This window comes from Parasteatoda tepidariorum, chromosome 2, assembly GCF_982258835.1.
Source record: "Parasteatoda tepidariorum strain Cologne lab strain chromosome 2, Ptep-v5.0, whole genome shotgun sequence".
Taxonomy (NCBI): Eukaryota; Metazoa; Arthropoda; class Arachnida; order Araneae; family Theridiidae; genus Parasteatoda; species Parasteatoda tepidariorum.
In genome coordinates, this window is record NC_141756.1 from 90,905,385 (window position 1) to 90,923,678 (window position 18,294).

General features: G+C 27.3%; 1 protein-coding gene across 4 annotated transcripts in view; it reads right to left on the reverse strand.

Annotated features, from left to right (window-relative positions):
- The window catches only part of LOC107446821 (uncharacterized), a 69,489-nt gene extending 51,591 nt beyond the window's left edge, over positions 1 to 17,898 (reverse strand). For 3 of the 4 annotated variants that reach the window (XM_087157723.1, XM_087157720.1, XM_087157722.1), the window contains exon 1: positions 14,741 to 17,870. In XM_087157723.1, the coding sequence (XP_087013849.1) occupies positions 14,741 to 16,696 (1,956 nt within the window). In that variant the 5' untranslated portion in view covers positions 16,697 to 17,870. Of the gene's footprint in view, positions 1 to 14,740 lie in introns of all 4 variants that reach the window. The other variant, XM_087157721.1, reaches the window with a different exon arrangement.
- Between the last annotated feature and the right edge of the window lie 396 nt (positions 17,899 to 18,294).

The window sequence follows — 18,294 nt, forward strand, 5'->3', positions numbered from 1 at the left end:
CAGCGAGTTTTTTCTCTTCCATTTCAAACTCGAGGATTCTGAAAGCAACGGGAATGAGTCAGCATCTTTCTTGGAAGATGCATTTTTGACAGATTCTATAATTCCCAAGAATGAAAAGGAAATGCATCAGCAACTATATTTTTGTTTTCTTAGTAATAATAATAGAGAAAAAAATGTTGGCGTGGAAGCTAGTAAAATAACAAACTAAAAATTCCCTCAGTTTGTTCGCAATAATAAATTTCAATACCTCATACACTAAAAGTGTGAATATTTCTTAAGCAATATATATATAAACAAAGATAGTTTTTTTAATATTCAAATAATGTCTCGAATTATTTTGTAGCTTTCAAATTTAAGAAACGTTCGAAAATGCTACAGCATGATTTTGTTATCATGAAAAAGGCAAACGGAAACGTTATAAAAAAACAGCTATTATGAGATGTAAGTTATTTTAGGTCAAAATGTTGAACTAAAAAACAGCAACTTCATCAGTAGTTTAAAAAAGAATTACAATATTATACAGGAAAGATGATTTCAAGAAAGTTACGGTATTAAAATAAATTCTCGTTGAATCATTTGTCAATAGATTTAACCAAAATATTGCTTTATTTTGCTAGTTTTTTTTAAGCTGTTAAAAAATCTAAAAGTCAATGTTTAAGTTTCGTTAATACTATATGAAAATTTTATATAAATTTAACAATGTTTAATTTGAATGATATTTTCTTCTAACTTAAAAGAAATTATCGTCAATGTGAAAAAATGTGAAAAATTATTCGGTTATACACTCTCAATAAGTTCAATTGTTTGACGAGGAGTCCAAACTTTGACAAATGTTGAATTACATCGCGTTTTTTTAACTACAATATAGTGGTATTAAGTTTCATATTATGATTATGAATAAACGATTATGAAATATTATAATTAAACTTAGTACCATAATATTATGGTACATGAAATTTGAACGAAATTATGGTTCTATGCGCTTTAAAATTTTTAACAGTGCAAGATTTATGTAGACATCTAATAAAGTGTTCAACAAATTTGGATGATATATTCTACAAGCATTTACAATATTTAAACGTTCAACATGCAGCAAAAGTTTTTAATAATTTATAATTTCAAAATATAATAATGTTCAAATTGTATCGTATATATTCAAAATATAATAATGTTCAACTTGGTATCATTTTACATGATAATATGACTAAATATTTAAATAAATATTTAAATAAATAAGGTTAATAGTGATACACCAGTCAAGGTTACTAGTAAATTTATGGAATAAAATGGTTCAATTATACTAGTTTTTTTTATTGATTTTTGTTCATATATTTTTGACGGCGTTTGCAATTAAATAATTCTTATAATAAAAAAAGGCAAAAAAAGTTTGTACTTAATTAATTTATTTTTCAAATTAAATTAATTTTTTGCATGTTGTTAAATTTTTTGCATGTTTTATTCTTTTTTAAAAGCGTTGTTTTCAACTCATAATATTTTTGTAATTATTTCGGTCATTTCGAATAATTTATTGTTTTGTTTAAACATCATTCCTTGCAAGGAAATTTTTCTATTTTTCTAGATATCTACATATTTTGGTACTGTAATGAAAAGTTATTTCTATAAATTAAATTTAAATAGTGTGTATTAAATTAAAAATAAATTAGCTGCAAATATTATTTTTCAAGCCATACATAACTTCACATATAGCTCGGACAAAATATTAATTGATTGCATTAAACTAAAAATAAATAAATAATTTGAGAACTTGTGAAAAAATTAGTCAAAGAAGTATTACTTTTAGAAATAAAACTAGAAGAAAGTTTTGCATTTTGAAAATCTTAGTCATAACATTATTTTTAAGTAAGCAAACAACGTACAGATAAAGAAATTGTGGTAAAATTGCAGAACTGTATGGTTCTGGTTAATAAAACCCAAATAAACGGTGTTTTAACAATTCATTTGGTAAATTTTCCATTTATCTAGTAACGCTTTACTTGATATAGTGGTTTTCAAAATCATAGTTTTTATTATCAAACATTTAGTAATAAATACAAAACTCAAAAATACATGTAACCGAATAACTGGTTTTTATGCCATGTTCTAAGGTATCTAGATAAAATTACCAAATTTTACCATATTTGTCTAATTTTATCTCACATTATAGTACCATGTTTTATTTTTAAATTTACCAGTATTACCAAAGCACTTCGTTAGAAATTAACGAGCTATTGGTTTTTCTATCAGAATAAAGCCAGTAACCCCGTTAATTTTACCATATTCTTGTAGTTTTTACCGCACTATTTTTTTCTTAAGACGTTTATAGAAAAAATTAAATCGTTTACAATTTGATAAAAATATTACGTTCAGTTATTTAAATCAAAGGCTATAAATGATCTCGTATTTATTTTATACATGTACTCATTTGGTATCGCATAATTAGAAATGTATACCTAGGTAAATGCAACGGCATGCATTAACGATGTGCATGAAAAATCACAGCACTTTTTAAAATTTTAAAATCTAAGAGTTTCCATAAAAAGATAATTATCTTTTCATATAGTTGTGCTTATGAGTAATAAAACTCAAATTCAATGTTCATTAATTTGCATTCAAATAGATTTTTATGTCATAAAAGTTTATGTGTCTTTAGACTCGTTAAATTGAATTAAACATTAAATTACTTGTATTTACATTGAAAATATATTTAAAGAGAATAAATAAAAAAGAAACCTATCGGAATTAATGTCTAAGAAAACCGCAAAAGATAATTTCATTTTATTAGTTTCGTATATACGTTTCTCCTTCGACTTTAGCGTGCTCAAAATTTTTTCGTGAACTATTTATGCACTTGAATGCGCAATAGACAACATTATATACATGAATCAACCTCCAAAGGAAAGTGAATTGTAAAATTTATTGTTAAATTTTACTATTCTCTAATCTTTGAATGAATCACATGTGGAAAAAAAAAAAAAGGATTGTAAAGTAAATGGAAATTGGTACTTATGTATTAGTACAGAGAATATTCTACTGGAGTATTCCTTATTTTCAACTTTGAATTAGTTAGAAAATAGAAGATTGAGATTTCTCTAGTTGCGCACTTTTATATTTTTTAATAACAAATATTTAACACGATAATCGTTAATTACCAGCTATATCGTTATTTTTTCATGATATGAATGTAAGAAAACTATAATTTTTATGCTTTGTATCTAAGGGTAATAGTACTTTCTTGCCTACCAACTAATTAACTGATTACGAACTGTTTTAAAAATAAATTCTTGAAAGTTGTAAGACTAAAATTGTTTGGAAAATATTGTTGTAAAAAAAGAAAAATTTTGAGACTAAAAGAAAGAAGAAAAAAAAGGGAAGAGAAGTGGAGAGAGAGTCTTATGTTCGAATTGTAAATTCTTCACCAGTTTATGACCTGTTAATAATGATATTTTTCACCCGCAAATATAAATGCGCAATTCATTAAACAATAAATGCATTAAAACTAATTTTAAAATGGTCTATTTGCATTAAAATGTGCATTAAAAAGATTTTAAAAAAATGCAAAATGCAGCTCATTTTTTCAAATGTAGCATTTCATAAGAAATATCTATGTTTTATTAACATAAATAGTGAAATAAATACTATACGAATATTGGTATATAGGGTGAATAGCAATTATCTAACCAACTTTGACACACAACTATAAAAAATAAGATATTTCACTTTCAAGATTTGCAGCAATGAAAATCTAACAATGCGGAAGAAAGACAACAACTTTCCACATATCATACAAATGATAGAACACAATAAAAGTAATTAAGTAATATGAGAAAATAAGAACAACAGTGAAACTAATTAAAGCAACCAATGAAAAAACTGCGTTTGAAAATTGCTTTATGGAATGAAAATAAAATATTACCCATCGCAATTTTTAGTGATATTATGTATCAAATATTGACTGATAATTTTAACGGACATAGTATGTTATAAAAAACCCTGCACTGAACAAATATAAATCAAAATCTTACTTCAGATTTAAAATTTACCATTAGCTTTAAGTATGTGCCATATAATCCATTATTATGCTTTCAGGTGACAAAACTCATTCAAAATGACGAACTATCAAGAAAGTTTAAAAAAAATCTTGTGTAATCCTTTACGTCGTAGAACAAGACTTCTCTATTTAGAGGTTGTTATAAATACATTTTCGAATGGCGTAAGATAAGAAAATCATTGCCCCGTAAACTTCACAACGCCGATGCCGCTCTCTTTTGTTTAAATGAGAATAACTAGAAAAGGTTGAATAGTCTGTGGTTCACTTCCAGGAAACCCCTGATAAAAAAAATTATACACCTCGTTTTTTCCCCCCTGAAAAACCTGCAGAGCTTGAAAAATCTCCTTAGAAAAAGATTTGCATATTTAATGAGGTGGTTTTTAATTATGAAAATAATTTGTGCTGTTAACGAAGGAATGAGATGCAAGCAAGACAGTCAATGACCTGAGAAAATCCGAAGAAACTACTGAGCCATGATCAAAAATATAATTGTTTTATTATTATTTTTATGATTTTTATAATTGATTTTCAAGAATGTAATTATTTTTAAATTAAAATTTAATTTAAAAATAACAGAAAAGGTAAAAGAATTTTAAGATTAAAAATTTTACGCATTAATGTATACTTTTAAAATGAAAACAAGAGTAGAAACTATTTTATTATGGTGGAGTTTGGAAAATTGTGGGTCACGTGGATTCTTAGAAAACGAATTAATATTTAGAGAATGAATGAATGACTAAATGAATTAATATTTAGAGAATACTTTACTCTCTTAAAAATATTCGCAAATATTTTATTTTACTGCGAGTATTCTACACTGAGAAAAAAAATGCAGCCCAAACTACCAGAATATGTTAAATTTACAGTGTTTCTGGCTCTATGGGAACACCCAAACGCTCGGTAACTGTTACCGGAGTGCTTTGGCAATAATTTAGGCAAAATTAACAACAACAGCAACAACAAAAATATAATTTTTTAACCTGTGACAAAATTTGGCAATTTTATCTTAATGCCTTCATGTACGGCATAAAAACAATTTATTTTGTTAAGTTTACTTTTCAGTTTTGAATTTTTTCTAAACGTGTGATAATAAGAACTATAATTTTGAAAAGTAAATTTTTTGACAAACCGTTATCATATGAGCTGAAAAATTGCCATATAATTGTTTCAAATACAGTATATATTAATTTTATTAACCAGAATTAAGTTTTTTTTATTAGTCGGCTTGTTCTAGTTTTCAAAATTATTGTTCTTAAAACCACACTTTTAGTAAAAACTGCAAAGCTGAAAAGTAATCCTCTCCTATAGTAACTGCTTACCCGAAATTCAATTTTTCTAAATAATTGTTCTTATAAACACACATTTAATAAAGAATGCAAAATTGAAAATAAATTCGCTTTTATGGTAACGGTTTACCGAAAATTCTAGTTTTCAAAAATATTGTTCTTATTACCACACATTTAGTAAAAAAAGCAATACTGAAAACTAAATATAATAGAACATATGGTTTTTATACCCTGCTCTAAGATTTCATGATAAAATTACCAAATGTTACCATATTTGCCACATTTTATCACTTATTATAAAATCATATTTTTTTGTTCATTTTATCGAAATCATTACCTAAGTCCATCGGCAGAAATCACTGAGTTTGTTGGTGTTCTCGTGGATCCAGAAACACGGTAAATTTTACCGTATTCTGGTAGTTTTGACCGCAATTTTTTTCTCAGCGTATAGAGGGGTGTTTGAAATTAACTAAATTCTGAACATTTCAAATTTTTTAAGTTTAAGCAATACATATTTTTATTTTGAAAATGATTTAATTTGTATACGTTCACTATAAAATTTTTACTCATCTATATGTTGTTTTTTTAAATCAGTGACAAATTTAGAAACTTGAGCTTTACAAAACCCATCTTGAGGTTTATAAACGGATTTTATTAAAGTTTACTAAAGTTGAAAACATAATTATGTTTAAAACTTTTAAGAGAGGTTGTTATAGATAATATTCAATCAATAAATTAATAAGATTTTCTGGAGAGCTTGCTTAATATAATGTATACATATAATATAATAATCAATTAGTGCTTACAAAAAATTGCTTCAAAAAATTCTTGTTCGGAAAAGAACAAACTTAGCTCATAACTATAACATTAATGGCGTAACTAAAAAAAAGAGAAAAAAAGGCAAAAAAAGAAGTGTTTACTTTAGCTAATTACCAGCAAAGATAATGATGCTCATTTTTAGTAATTTAAACATGTAGTAATCAAAGTGCATAAAAAACTTTCCTAATGCAGAAGAATTTTAAGATAGTTATTTTTCTTAGATAAAGTGTTTTTTTTTTATATTTGTGAGTTCTTATTTATTTTTATAGCTTACATATGTCAGTGAGTCATTTAGATAAAATTAACTAACCTATATTATGTAAAAAATTTATAAAATAATTTCCTGTATAGCACACAAATGAATTATTGAATTAGGTATAGTACAATAAGCAGATAATTTACCAAAAAATTTATTTTGGAAAACAAATAGATTATTTTCTTATTGTCTTACATTATTTCGTATTTTTGGGAGAAAAAAAATTAAATGTATTTTCTTATGGATAGGTGATGTTCCTCAATTTTGAACAATTAAAAAGAAAATAAATTTCATCTAATATATTTTTCTTAATTTTTCATTTATAAATTGGATATAGGAAACATAATGAAAAAGTTTTTAAAAAAATGGGTACATTAATTTTCTTCTAAAAACAACAACAACAACAACAAAAACAAGATGCGACTTTGAATCATACGAAATTTTTCAGATTCATTAGTTAACACATAAATTTATAAAAGTATTTAATTTTTTTACGCTTGCATAGAACAAAATTTAAGGTGAAAATCTATTTTGAAATTCAAAACACCATAAAATAATATTTTCACAAACAAAATCTATTAAGTAATAGTTTAGAAATAAAATATTTAGAAAAAAAATTGAAATAAAATAAATAAAAAAAATCAAATTAAAGGAACACGAATAACGGTAAATAAATATCACTCTCAGTTATGAAAGAACATTTAGATCAAACACGATGTAGAACATACTACACAACTCTTTGCAAGAGTCTGACTTTTACGAATCATTCACTTAACAGAGGATGATACGTGCGTTCATTAATGAAGATGACATTTTCTAATTTAAGAATAAGGGGAAGATGAAAGAGTCGATAAGTGTAGAAAAAAAAAAGCTACTCAACTCGGGGACAACCAAGCCACGTGATCCATCGTGAGAGGCGTCCGCAAGGGACAGCGACCTAAAGCACCCACGCGTGCGCCCTTTCTATGAACGCCCTTTTTTTATTATTATTTTGAAAGAAAACCTAAATGTAAGTCAATGGAACGATATACCAGTGGGCGTTCACATTGTTATACCGTTTAAAAGAGAAACTGAGAAACAACTCTAAACGCCATCTTGTTTTTTCTTCCTTTCAAACTTAGGAATTTTTTCTATAAAAAATTCCGTTTTATTTTGCATTGTTACATGTCCAGCTAATTTTTATTTATTTATTTACGTTATGTATGAAAAGAAAATTTTGCTTTTGATTTTAAAGCTTTCCTTTGTCATATAATATTACCTGTTATGCTAAAAAATGTTCCGCACAATCTCTTTTAAATAAATACAAAAAGGCAAACGAATATCTTTTGCTCTTTTAAACAAGTATCAAACGATAAATTTATCTAAATAGAAAATATCGTTCACTTAAAAAGTATTAATATATTCATGCTAAATATGAGAATGATTAATAAAATGACAAGAAATATATTTATCTTTACGTAGCATGGAATTTATTTTACAATAATATGCAAATTTCATAAATAAATATTAAATGGTACGTAAATTTATTTATTTTTTTCAGTTCTATCTAATAAGGTTGAACCTAATACTTCCCTGTGATTATGCTAAATTCGAACTAAAACGTAGTAAGTTTATAAGTCGGTTTGTTAATGGGGCGTATACATTGTACTATGCCATTTAAGAGAAAAACCAAGGAACAACTCGATTCAACGCTGTCGTCAAGGCTACTTTTTCCTAGCACTGTTACTGCCTGGACTTTCTTTTTTCTTTTTACAAAACAATTCAGGTTCATGTTACGTTGTTCTCGAATTTCCAGCTCAGTTCTGTCTTCCCATGTTAATCGCCTCGGTTATACTATCGTTTGCAATGTGGAAAAGTTACGAGTTTAGTTGTTTTAGTCTACTTATTTAACGCGTCAATGACGATGAGACGGCGTAGCTCATTTGAATGTGAGACGCGTGCTCTCTTTTATCTTCTTGCTTCGAGATCAAGTTTAATGTCTCTAAAATTAGGTTAGTTTTTTTGCCGTCTTTTTGTAATGCACTAGTGAGCGGATGTCCATGGACAAGAAGTTGGGCGCATTTAGAATGTTCAGTCTCGAGTTAAGAAGGAAAAAAATGTACAATAAAGGAGAAAAAATGATAATTTGATGCATTATTTCAGAAGTTTTAGAATATATAGCATTTTTAAATCAGCCCCGAATGCGAAAAATGTGGTTTTGAATAAATGTTTATAATTAAACTGAATATATTAAGTTATAATGTAAACAAGTGACGTAATTTTTTTTTAAAGTAATTCCTTCTCAGGACAACAAAAAAAAGATTTTCTTTGTAATATCTTATTAATCTTACAAATATCGTATATATATTTCTTATATAAGAGTAAATCTCTTATATAAGAGAAAAAAAATTCCCGTATAAAATTAAAATTAATTAATTAAATTTAGTTAATGAATTAATATTTGAAAAAACTGTATAAACATTAAGTGTCATCCACCACAAGCTTAAAGAAATGTATTTGAACTTGAGTGTATGAATAAAAAGTAATTTATTAAGGATTGTATATATAGGAAATATATATAGGGAATATATATAGGAAATATATATAGGGAGAGTGTGAACTAATAGTAGGAATTGAATCGTACTGCAGTTTTCAACTATTTTCATTAACTAAGTACAATCTCAAAGTAATAATTGCATTTATGTTATTTATGCTGAGAGCATTTACTATTAATTGGAATATAACATGAGTTTTATTTGTTAAATTACTTATTAATTGAGGATAAAAACAATATTTATGTAAAAATTGACATTGAATAATATTGAGAGTCTTGGACACGCATTTCTAGAAAAGATATAAGTAGATGTGAATCTTATAAGAAATCAGATAATGCAAAATAATTAAAAATATTAATTACTTAATGCCGATGATATAACTTATATTATCCTTTTATATCGAAATAGTTTTTATCATAGGATTCCATTATTTAACAGTAATTGAAATAATTACTTACTTAATTATTACTCAATTTATTTTTTACATTATATTTTTTATTGTAAACTAATCTTTATTGAGGATTCCATAGTCAAAAAGTAATTTAAATAATTATTTAATTGTTTAATGACGAATCTAAATTTTGTGCTGTCTTCTTTTATCGTAAACTAGCGCTTTTAACAGGATTTCATTGTTCAAAATTCATTGAAATACTTTCTTCTTCACATTCAATAAATATGACACTTTTTTAAAATTATATAACTAGAGTATAATGGAAAGAAATTTTAAGTAACATGTAACGAATAAACGAACAAATAAACTAAACGAATTTTAAGAAAAATATATTTAAAAAAAAAGAAAATATTAACCCCATTAATTGAAATTTGACCTAAACATTCTTAAGATAAATTATGTACATAAGACTTCAACATATTTTTGAAAATTACAATGTTAAGGATTTCTAAATTATTACAGTTAGGAGAACTTAAGAAACTTGTTACTAGAGATATTAAACTAATAAAACGTAAACCATTCAATATTAGCTCTCAAATATCGATAGCATTAAGAATGTCATATCCCATGTCACACATTTTCGCAAGTATTATTAGTGTCATATCACAAATGTTAAATTTTCTTTTGGAAGAACTTTAACTCTCTAACAAAAAATATGTATATTGAAAATAAAAAGTTTTTATTTATAATTATATTTTAAACAATCCTATAAATTTTGATTTCTAAAATAATAAAATAATTTAAATTATCGTTTGAAGATAAAAGATATTTTATTGATTCAAAAATTTAATAATTTTAATAATGCTGCTATGCAGTAATTCATAATTTTAATAATAATAATAATTTTAACATTCTAGAATAAAATGCCATGCAATAAAACAATCAAAGTAAGCAACAAAATATTCAATGAGTTCTTTTGTGTATTTGGCATCTGTAAATGATAAGTTACTTATTGTTACGTTTTTCAAAAATAGCTTTTGCTCTATCAGTTTTTCGAAATTCCATTTTAGTGTTCATAGCAATAGAAATAGAAAGAAATAGCTGTCAAGCCACTTTTCTCGAAATATATCACGAAGCACTTACGTTGTTTTTTTAATTGTTTTTTTACACTTTTTTTTAATAAAAAATTTTAAAAAAAACTTTTATTCGCCGGATTTAGCAAGCAAAATATCTTCAAAACTTTGAAGTAAAAAGCTGTGTAGAAATTGTTAGTAATTTCAATTTCTTAATTCAATCAAATTCATTACTATTGTAATTTATGACATTAAATTGAAATATTATGTAAAAAAAACTGTAATTATCGCATTGTTATTAGCTCATTATAATTTTCAGAACTTAGCAAACATGTGTTAAGAATAGTTTAAAAGTTGAACTAAATAATAACATTAACTTATAGCTTGATGATGTAAATCATTTCCATACGTCACCAAACGATATCAGAATTATTTTGCCTTAATAAGATCAGAGTTCATTACAGAAACACTTCAGGATTTTTTTTACACGCATATGATTTCGAACTGAAATATGATCTTCAAATAAAAACAGCAAGTATTCATCATTTATTAATTAAACTAAAATCGTTCGTAAAATCTTCTCAGTTTTGTAACCGTATCTACTGCCAGGAAGTCATTTGTATGACCCTGTACTGTTTACCAACATTGATAATGTAATCACCGCCCTTAAAGACAACCACACAAGCTGAGCAGTTCGCCCACCATTTCCACACCACATGAAAATGAAAAGAAAGGCGTGGGAAGGCAAATCTGAATGATAATCAGCAAACACTATTCCAACTTAATAATCAACCACAGGTACATAAACCTTTTTTTATACCAGGTTTACATACTTCTCATTAGTGAATAGTGATAAAAATGCATAACAGCTATTAACAACATAAAAATCAATTGCAAAAAAACGAATCACTTAAGGTCACCTCGAGAAGAAAGTTTAAATTGAATTTATAAATTTAAGTTATGCTTGAGTTATAATTAATTTATGTTATACGTGTTTTAAGGATTTCGGTTATGTAAGGAACTATTATATAATGTTTGTGTTGTTAAAATAATATATTTTGATAAAAATATTATTTTTAAAGTAATTTTTTAAAGAGAATTTTTGTTTTGTTTCAATTAGTGAGCAAATTGTACTTTCATGATTTGATACCTCACGCTTGTGAATAGTGATAAAAATGCATAACAGCTATTAACAACATAAAAATCTATTGCAAAAGAACGAATCACTTAAGGTCACCTCGAGAAGAAAGTTTAAATTGAATTCATAAATTTAAGTTATGTTTGAGTTATAATTAATTTATGTTGTACGTGTCTTAAGGGGTTTGGTTGCGCAAAGAACTATTCTCTAATGATTGTGTTGTTAAAATACATATTTTGATAAAAATATTATTTTTAAACTAATTTTTTTAAGAACTTTTTTTTGTTTCAATTAATGATCAAAATTGTATTATCGTGATTCGATACCTCACATTTGTGAATAGTGATAAAAATGCATAACAGCTATTAACAACTTAAAAATCAACGTATCACTTAAGGTCAACTTCTCATCATAGAAGTTATTTAATTTATGTTATTAAGTTAAGTTATTAAGTCTCACTTAAGTTATGTTTAATTTATGCTGTAATTGTTTTAAGGGTTTTGATTAGGTAAGCAATTATTTAATGAGTATGTGGTTAAAATACATATTTTCAGGAAAGTATTATTTTTAAATTAAATTTTTTTATGAAAAAAAAAGAATTTTTTTCAATGAAAGTTCGAAATTGTATTATCAGAATTTCATATCTTTATTATTAAATAGTGATGAAAATGCATAACAACTATTAACAACACCGAAATCAATTTTCAAAAGAACGTATCACTTGAGGTATTATGCATTAGAAGAAAGTCTGAAATGATTGATAATTTAAGTCATGTTTGATGATATGCTTAAGTTATATTACTTTATGTTATACGTGATTGATAGTGATCAAATATGTTTTTTTGAAGCTGGAATTAATTCTGAAATTATTTAAGATAAAAAAACTACTGTATTAAGATTAAAATACGATGAAGAGTAATATATATTTATATGTCTAATGTTTATCCATGGGAAAAATAGTCTCTGTACTTAAATTGATTTTTTTAAAACAAAGGAATATTTTTGAATTACAAAATTGGTGAAGTTAGCTAGTTTCTCCAAGAAACTCATATAATTATATCTTTTTCAATTTAAAGAACTAAGTGGTGTAGAAAAATACATAAACTCCATGTAGAGTAAGTTAATAAAACAATATTTTATTCCACGATTCAGGAAAAAAAAATAAACATTTATTTATTTGCTTTATTTTGAAAAACTTAAAATCATTGAAAACTTTATTTCGATATTTAATTCGACATCTTCAATATATAAACAAATAATATATGAAGTAAATACCCTTTTTAATACTACATAATTAACTAAGACAAAACGTGCACTTTTGAAAAAGTTATGTTTTGAAAAATTTATACTGTTGCAAAAATTACTAACAAATGCAGTGTTTACTGATCATCAAATTACAATTACTGTCAGAAAGTAGGGAGGGATGAAATATAATAATAATAAGGTCAAATAAGGTCTCATAAGGTCAAATAAGGCTCTCAAATAAGGTCTCACGTTGAGCCTCATTATTAAAGAAATAATTGAACCCATTGTATTACTTATTAGCCATTATTAATTCCTGATTAAGAAAAAGAAGGATCTGGGTTTAAAAATATCATTGAAGTTTCATAAAGAAAATAAACAAACGACAAAATATTGAAAAGTAGCTATTCTTAAAAATTAAATTGTGAGTTAATTTACTATTAAACATTTCAGTGACATTAAAAATCATTGAAATAAAGTTTGTTTGATAGTTAAAACTTTTTTTCAAATCTTTACAGTTCTGTCTTTTTTAATTCTCAATTTTTAAAAACATTCTTGAGATTTAAAAAAAATAAATTTTAGGATCTCTCCTGTGGCAACATGCAAGGCTGCTTTCTGAGGCTCTGGAGTTACTGAGAAAATTGCATTTAATTCTGCAGCTTAAGAACTTTAATTTATTTTATGATGTACAATAAAATAAAAACTCAAACCCATTAATTTTTTTCTGTGTTAGGAATAAAGCTTTGAAAACTACATTTTTTTAGCGTGAATTATTCATGTGTTTTTAACGGTAAATTATGACGGTAATAATTTTTCACATGTCATACATAACTTCATCTTTTGAATACATACTTTATTATAACGCATTCAAAAGCATTGAGATAAAATACTTTTTAAATTGTGTATTAACGATAAACTTACATACACTTTAAAAATGCAAAATGAATAATTCATAAAGATTACAGAGTATTTTTGGGACAAACACTCTACTTTTTTATACAGGAGGAAAAATTTGGAAGTAAGATACTTAATTTTAGCAACATTTTACTGAGTGAGCCTATATGCTTCACTTTGTTACTATGAGGGAAAAGAAGCTGACAAGCTTGACGAAATATGCTTCCAAGATAAGATACTGACTTGATTTAGGGAATTCCGATATGTGAGGTGCTTTTTAGGTTTAGATTCCACAAAGGGAAAAAAATGTGATGCCAGAAAATATAGTAAAAAATATTGCTCTTTTTTCGTATGTAATAAAATAACAGTTACATTATTAGTAAGGAATAATTTAGTTTTTTATTTTTATTATTACGAAAAAAATCATTTCAATTAAAGAATAGGAAAATATTTTATAAACACACAAACTATTTTCATTTTAAAAACTGTCTCATGCATAATATCACAGAATATAGTTATGCATACGTGTATTTATATTGGAAGTGTGTTACTATCTTTTCACACTTATTGATATTCTTCAAAAACTCTTTTTAAAAATATCTTTATTTAAAATAAAATCTTAATAAATTTTTATATAGTACACAAAATGTTAAATTAAATTGCCGAAATTGAATTCAAAATGTGTAGGAAATTTAGTTTATTTATTAAGAATAATTATTAATCTATTAAGAATGGTAAGAAAAGTAATCATTATTGATCTTTTCAAACTAACCTTTGTTCCTTAGCTTGTAAATTATTAACCATTACTACAGAAATTTATTTAAATAGAGGGAAGAATATTCTTGAAATGCAATGACTGAATCAATTTCATGAGCATTTAAATAAATAATAAAAACAAACAACCGTGTCATGAGATAATCTCAAGCCCCAACAAGCAGTTAGAGAGTATAAAAACGAACTACGTAGCTAACTTGTATTATACGTTTTCATCAGATAAATATTCAAGCATTATAATAAAAATACAGTATTAGTACTGGATTAATAATTAAAAATATTTACCTGAGTTTTTGTCTGTACATCACTAGTCCCAGGTCTCCATGTGCTAATCAAATTAGACTTCGTTTTATTCCCACTGGATGTTCTTTCCAGAGCTCTGTCAGGAGCACATTCAAATAGTAACACTCTTTCTGCAACTGAACCTTTGGTTAAAAATGGACGAATAGGTGTATGTGAATGGCGGTCTGTTGGTGACAGAGATCTCTCTTTGATGTGTTGCTTCTGAGCAGTGGTCAATTTAGGATGAGGTATTGATGGACTAGGAACATCCAAAAGTCCCTCCATAGAGAGAGTTCTTTTATGGCCACCTCTCTGATATGAGTCCCGCAAAGGGTCAGCCATATTACTGTCAATATCTGTTGTGACAAAGTGTTCATTCCATTTTTGGTTGGAGATATTCTCCCACATTGTTTTAGCTTCGCTGACTAGATGGCCATTTTTGACAGGCTTTGCCTTGTTTTCGTTATTAGAATTTACTTGGTGGACATTTTGCATTCGATTTATGGCATAGTCTACAGCTGACTGGACATGCTCTTGTCCAGGTTTTGGAACAATTTGAGGGTTATAAATATCATTAGCATTTAATTTCAAAGGCTTACTTTGGTCAACTATTCTTCCGGTCTCGCTTCCAATAAAAGGGACTAAATTTTCGTTAAAATGGCTAGCTGCTGCTGGTAAACTATTTTTTGAGGAAGCCGGTTCGCTATAAGACACAGAAGAAAGACTAGAGTTTTGAAAAACAGTAGTTTGAATATGTTGAGGTATTGGCTCGGGTGCTGATGAATTCAATAAGAGTTCTTGCAATGCATCTAAAGTAAGTGGACCACTTCTTGGTGGATCCAAAGATGGCAGGTATGCATCCTGAACAATAGGTCTAGGCTTTTGCACTTGCCGTCTTTCAAGAGAATTCGAAGGAGAATTTTGTAAAACATCTTTTTCTTTGGAAGTGAATTTTGTAATCTGTGCTTTAACACCAGTTTGTTGATATTCCGGAGAAGGTTTTAAGGCTGGGAAAACTGATGACTTCAAAGGCGGAGAAGTTGCCCTTTCGCGCAAACTCTCTTCATATAAAGCGGCAAAGGTATTTAAATGCTTACTCATCTGGTCAAGAGCACCTTCTAGCGATGTGTCTCCTGCAATGTCTGTAGTGTCAGGCAACAAAGGCTTAACTTGGTTTTGAGTTACAGCCTTTTTACTGGAGCCATTTGACTTTCCAGATAATGAAGCATCACTAGAAAGCGAATCATCATCGGATGATCGGTCATCTTTTACTTTCACTTTCTTATCATACTTTTTGATTGAAGAAACAGTTTTGCCAGCAGAAGTTTTTGAGTTTCCTGCTGCGGACTCTGCTTTTTTACGAGCAGCCAAACGAACTTTATCTTGAGCAACGAACGAGCTAACCAGAGCTTCTAGCTGACCTTCCAGATCAACAGCTAGCAAGCTGACAGGATCCAAAACTTCTATGTCAACTTTGTTGGCATTAGCCGAGTTTGATGTTACGACTGTTGGTGAAGTCATTTTGGATATATCACCTACTGATGGACTTTGTGGATTTGAAATGGGTGTCTTTTGAGTAAACAAAGGTGAAGGGGTTTTATTTTGTGGTGTAGATATATTGAAAATCTCACCTACAGTTGAAATGTTTCCTTTTGGTGTTCCTGGTGAGCTGGGAGTTGAGGACAAAGGGGATGAAAGACTACCTTTAGGAGTCACAGGGGATGGCGGAGATGAGGTTGAAGCTGGTGGTATTGAAAAAGAGGGGAGTTTTAAAAGAGGTGAGCACAATCCATAATGAACAGCTTTACATTCTTCAGCAGAAAGCTTAGTAGGATCAGGGCAGCATGGATCGTGTTCTACAGCGTGTACTGTCTGACTACGAGTTAAATCAACGACTGCACTATGATAAAATGTAACTGACGTCACTACGTAATGGCAGCTCACATAATTAGTGAGCATGCTAACGTTAAACCAAGCGTAAGTATGTTTATGATTATATTTAAAGTTAACTTATACAACAATTTTAATCACTTTATTAAAATCAAAAGTAAATAAGTTTTTCTATTTGATTTATAATCGAGATATTTTTGTTTTAGTTAATTTTAATAACACTCTAACTTGATAAATTTAAATAATTAAAAATATTTATTTTCAAAAAAATTACATAAGAGTAATGGCAATTATCACATCTATTAAAGTAAATGGTTTAATTTTCTACTAAGTTACAATAACTAAATTATTTAAAATAGTTTTCAAATCATAAGATGGATATTCATAATAGGCTTTTACCAAATCTTATCGAGTCTATAAAATAATAATTTGAATTTAATATTTAATACAATTTATTAAATAGTTATTAAAAATTTAAATTACCAATAAAGTAAATTTTTAAATTATATCTTCTTCAGAAATGTGATAGTATATTTAACAATAATATTCTTTAAAAAAAATTAAATTTTTTACTCACATGACTTTATGATGTATTCCTTGAAGTCAAATCCAATTTTTTTATCCAGAAATATCTTGTTTATATCAAAATTCATCATACAAAACCTATAATCGGATCTAATAGCAAAAAAGGAATTTTTGTCTTGGCAGTCAACGATGTTTTTAAAAGAACGAGAGGTCTACAAATTATGGGAACCGTTTTAAATTAATTTAATTATTTAAACAAATTGCATAGTATAATTGTGTATTTTAACTACGATAAAATTTTAAAAATAATATCGTTTTCTTTAAGAAAAATTAAAAAAAATATTTAATCGTTTGCTTCAAAAATAAAACTTCTAAACAAAAGTCAGACAATAAAATTCTTTGAAAAGAACGAAACTCTTAGATGAAAGAAAACGATAACTATGAAGTCATCATTTCACAATCAATAGGGTTTAGACGCTGCCATCAATCAAGCAATAAAACGGGATGGGAAAAAAGAATTCCGTGAGACACACTTGTCGAACTTTACTATGAGATAAGCTCGCAGGTAGAGATTTCAGGTTGCAAGAAGAAAGAGATTTAATGAAGAAAAGGCGAGATGTTGTCGTCATGATTTCAAGCAAGCTACATCCATGGAGCACTGTTGCTAAAATAGTTCCAGCCGCCATATAAGGATACGGGCGGGAGCGCTGTCAACGCTCGCCTAGATAGGAGAACCAGCGCGGTTCTAACTTTAAATGAACAGATGAAGATCGGCGTTGATGTTTTGCCGACAATATTCTTTTTTTCTTTTTTCACTCAGTTTCTCCTTCTTTTTCCACAGTTGGCTACTTTATCGCTCTCTAATAGAGAGAATTGCTCGTTCTTTTAAGATTCTCATTTCTCTCAGTTCCGGAGGAGGAAGAATAAACAAAACCCAGTGGAGGAAAAAAAAAGTAGTGACGTAATCTTTTCGCCCCCACTATTAGGTCGCAGAATATGATATATTTTGTGTCAATGTGTAATTAAATTTATGAGGCTTGGATTGTGATAAATTGCTCTGGAGCACCATTAACAGTTGTTTTACTCATTAAAGTATAAAAACGGATTATTTTTGCTTTAATTTTTAGAGTTGATGTCTTGTC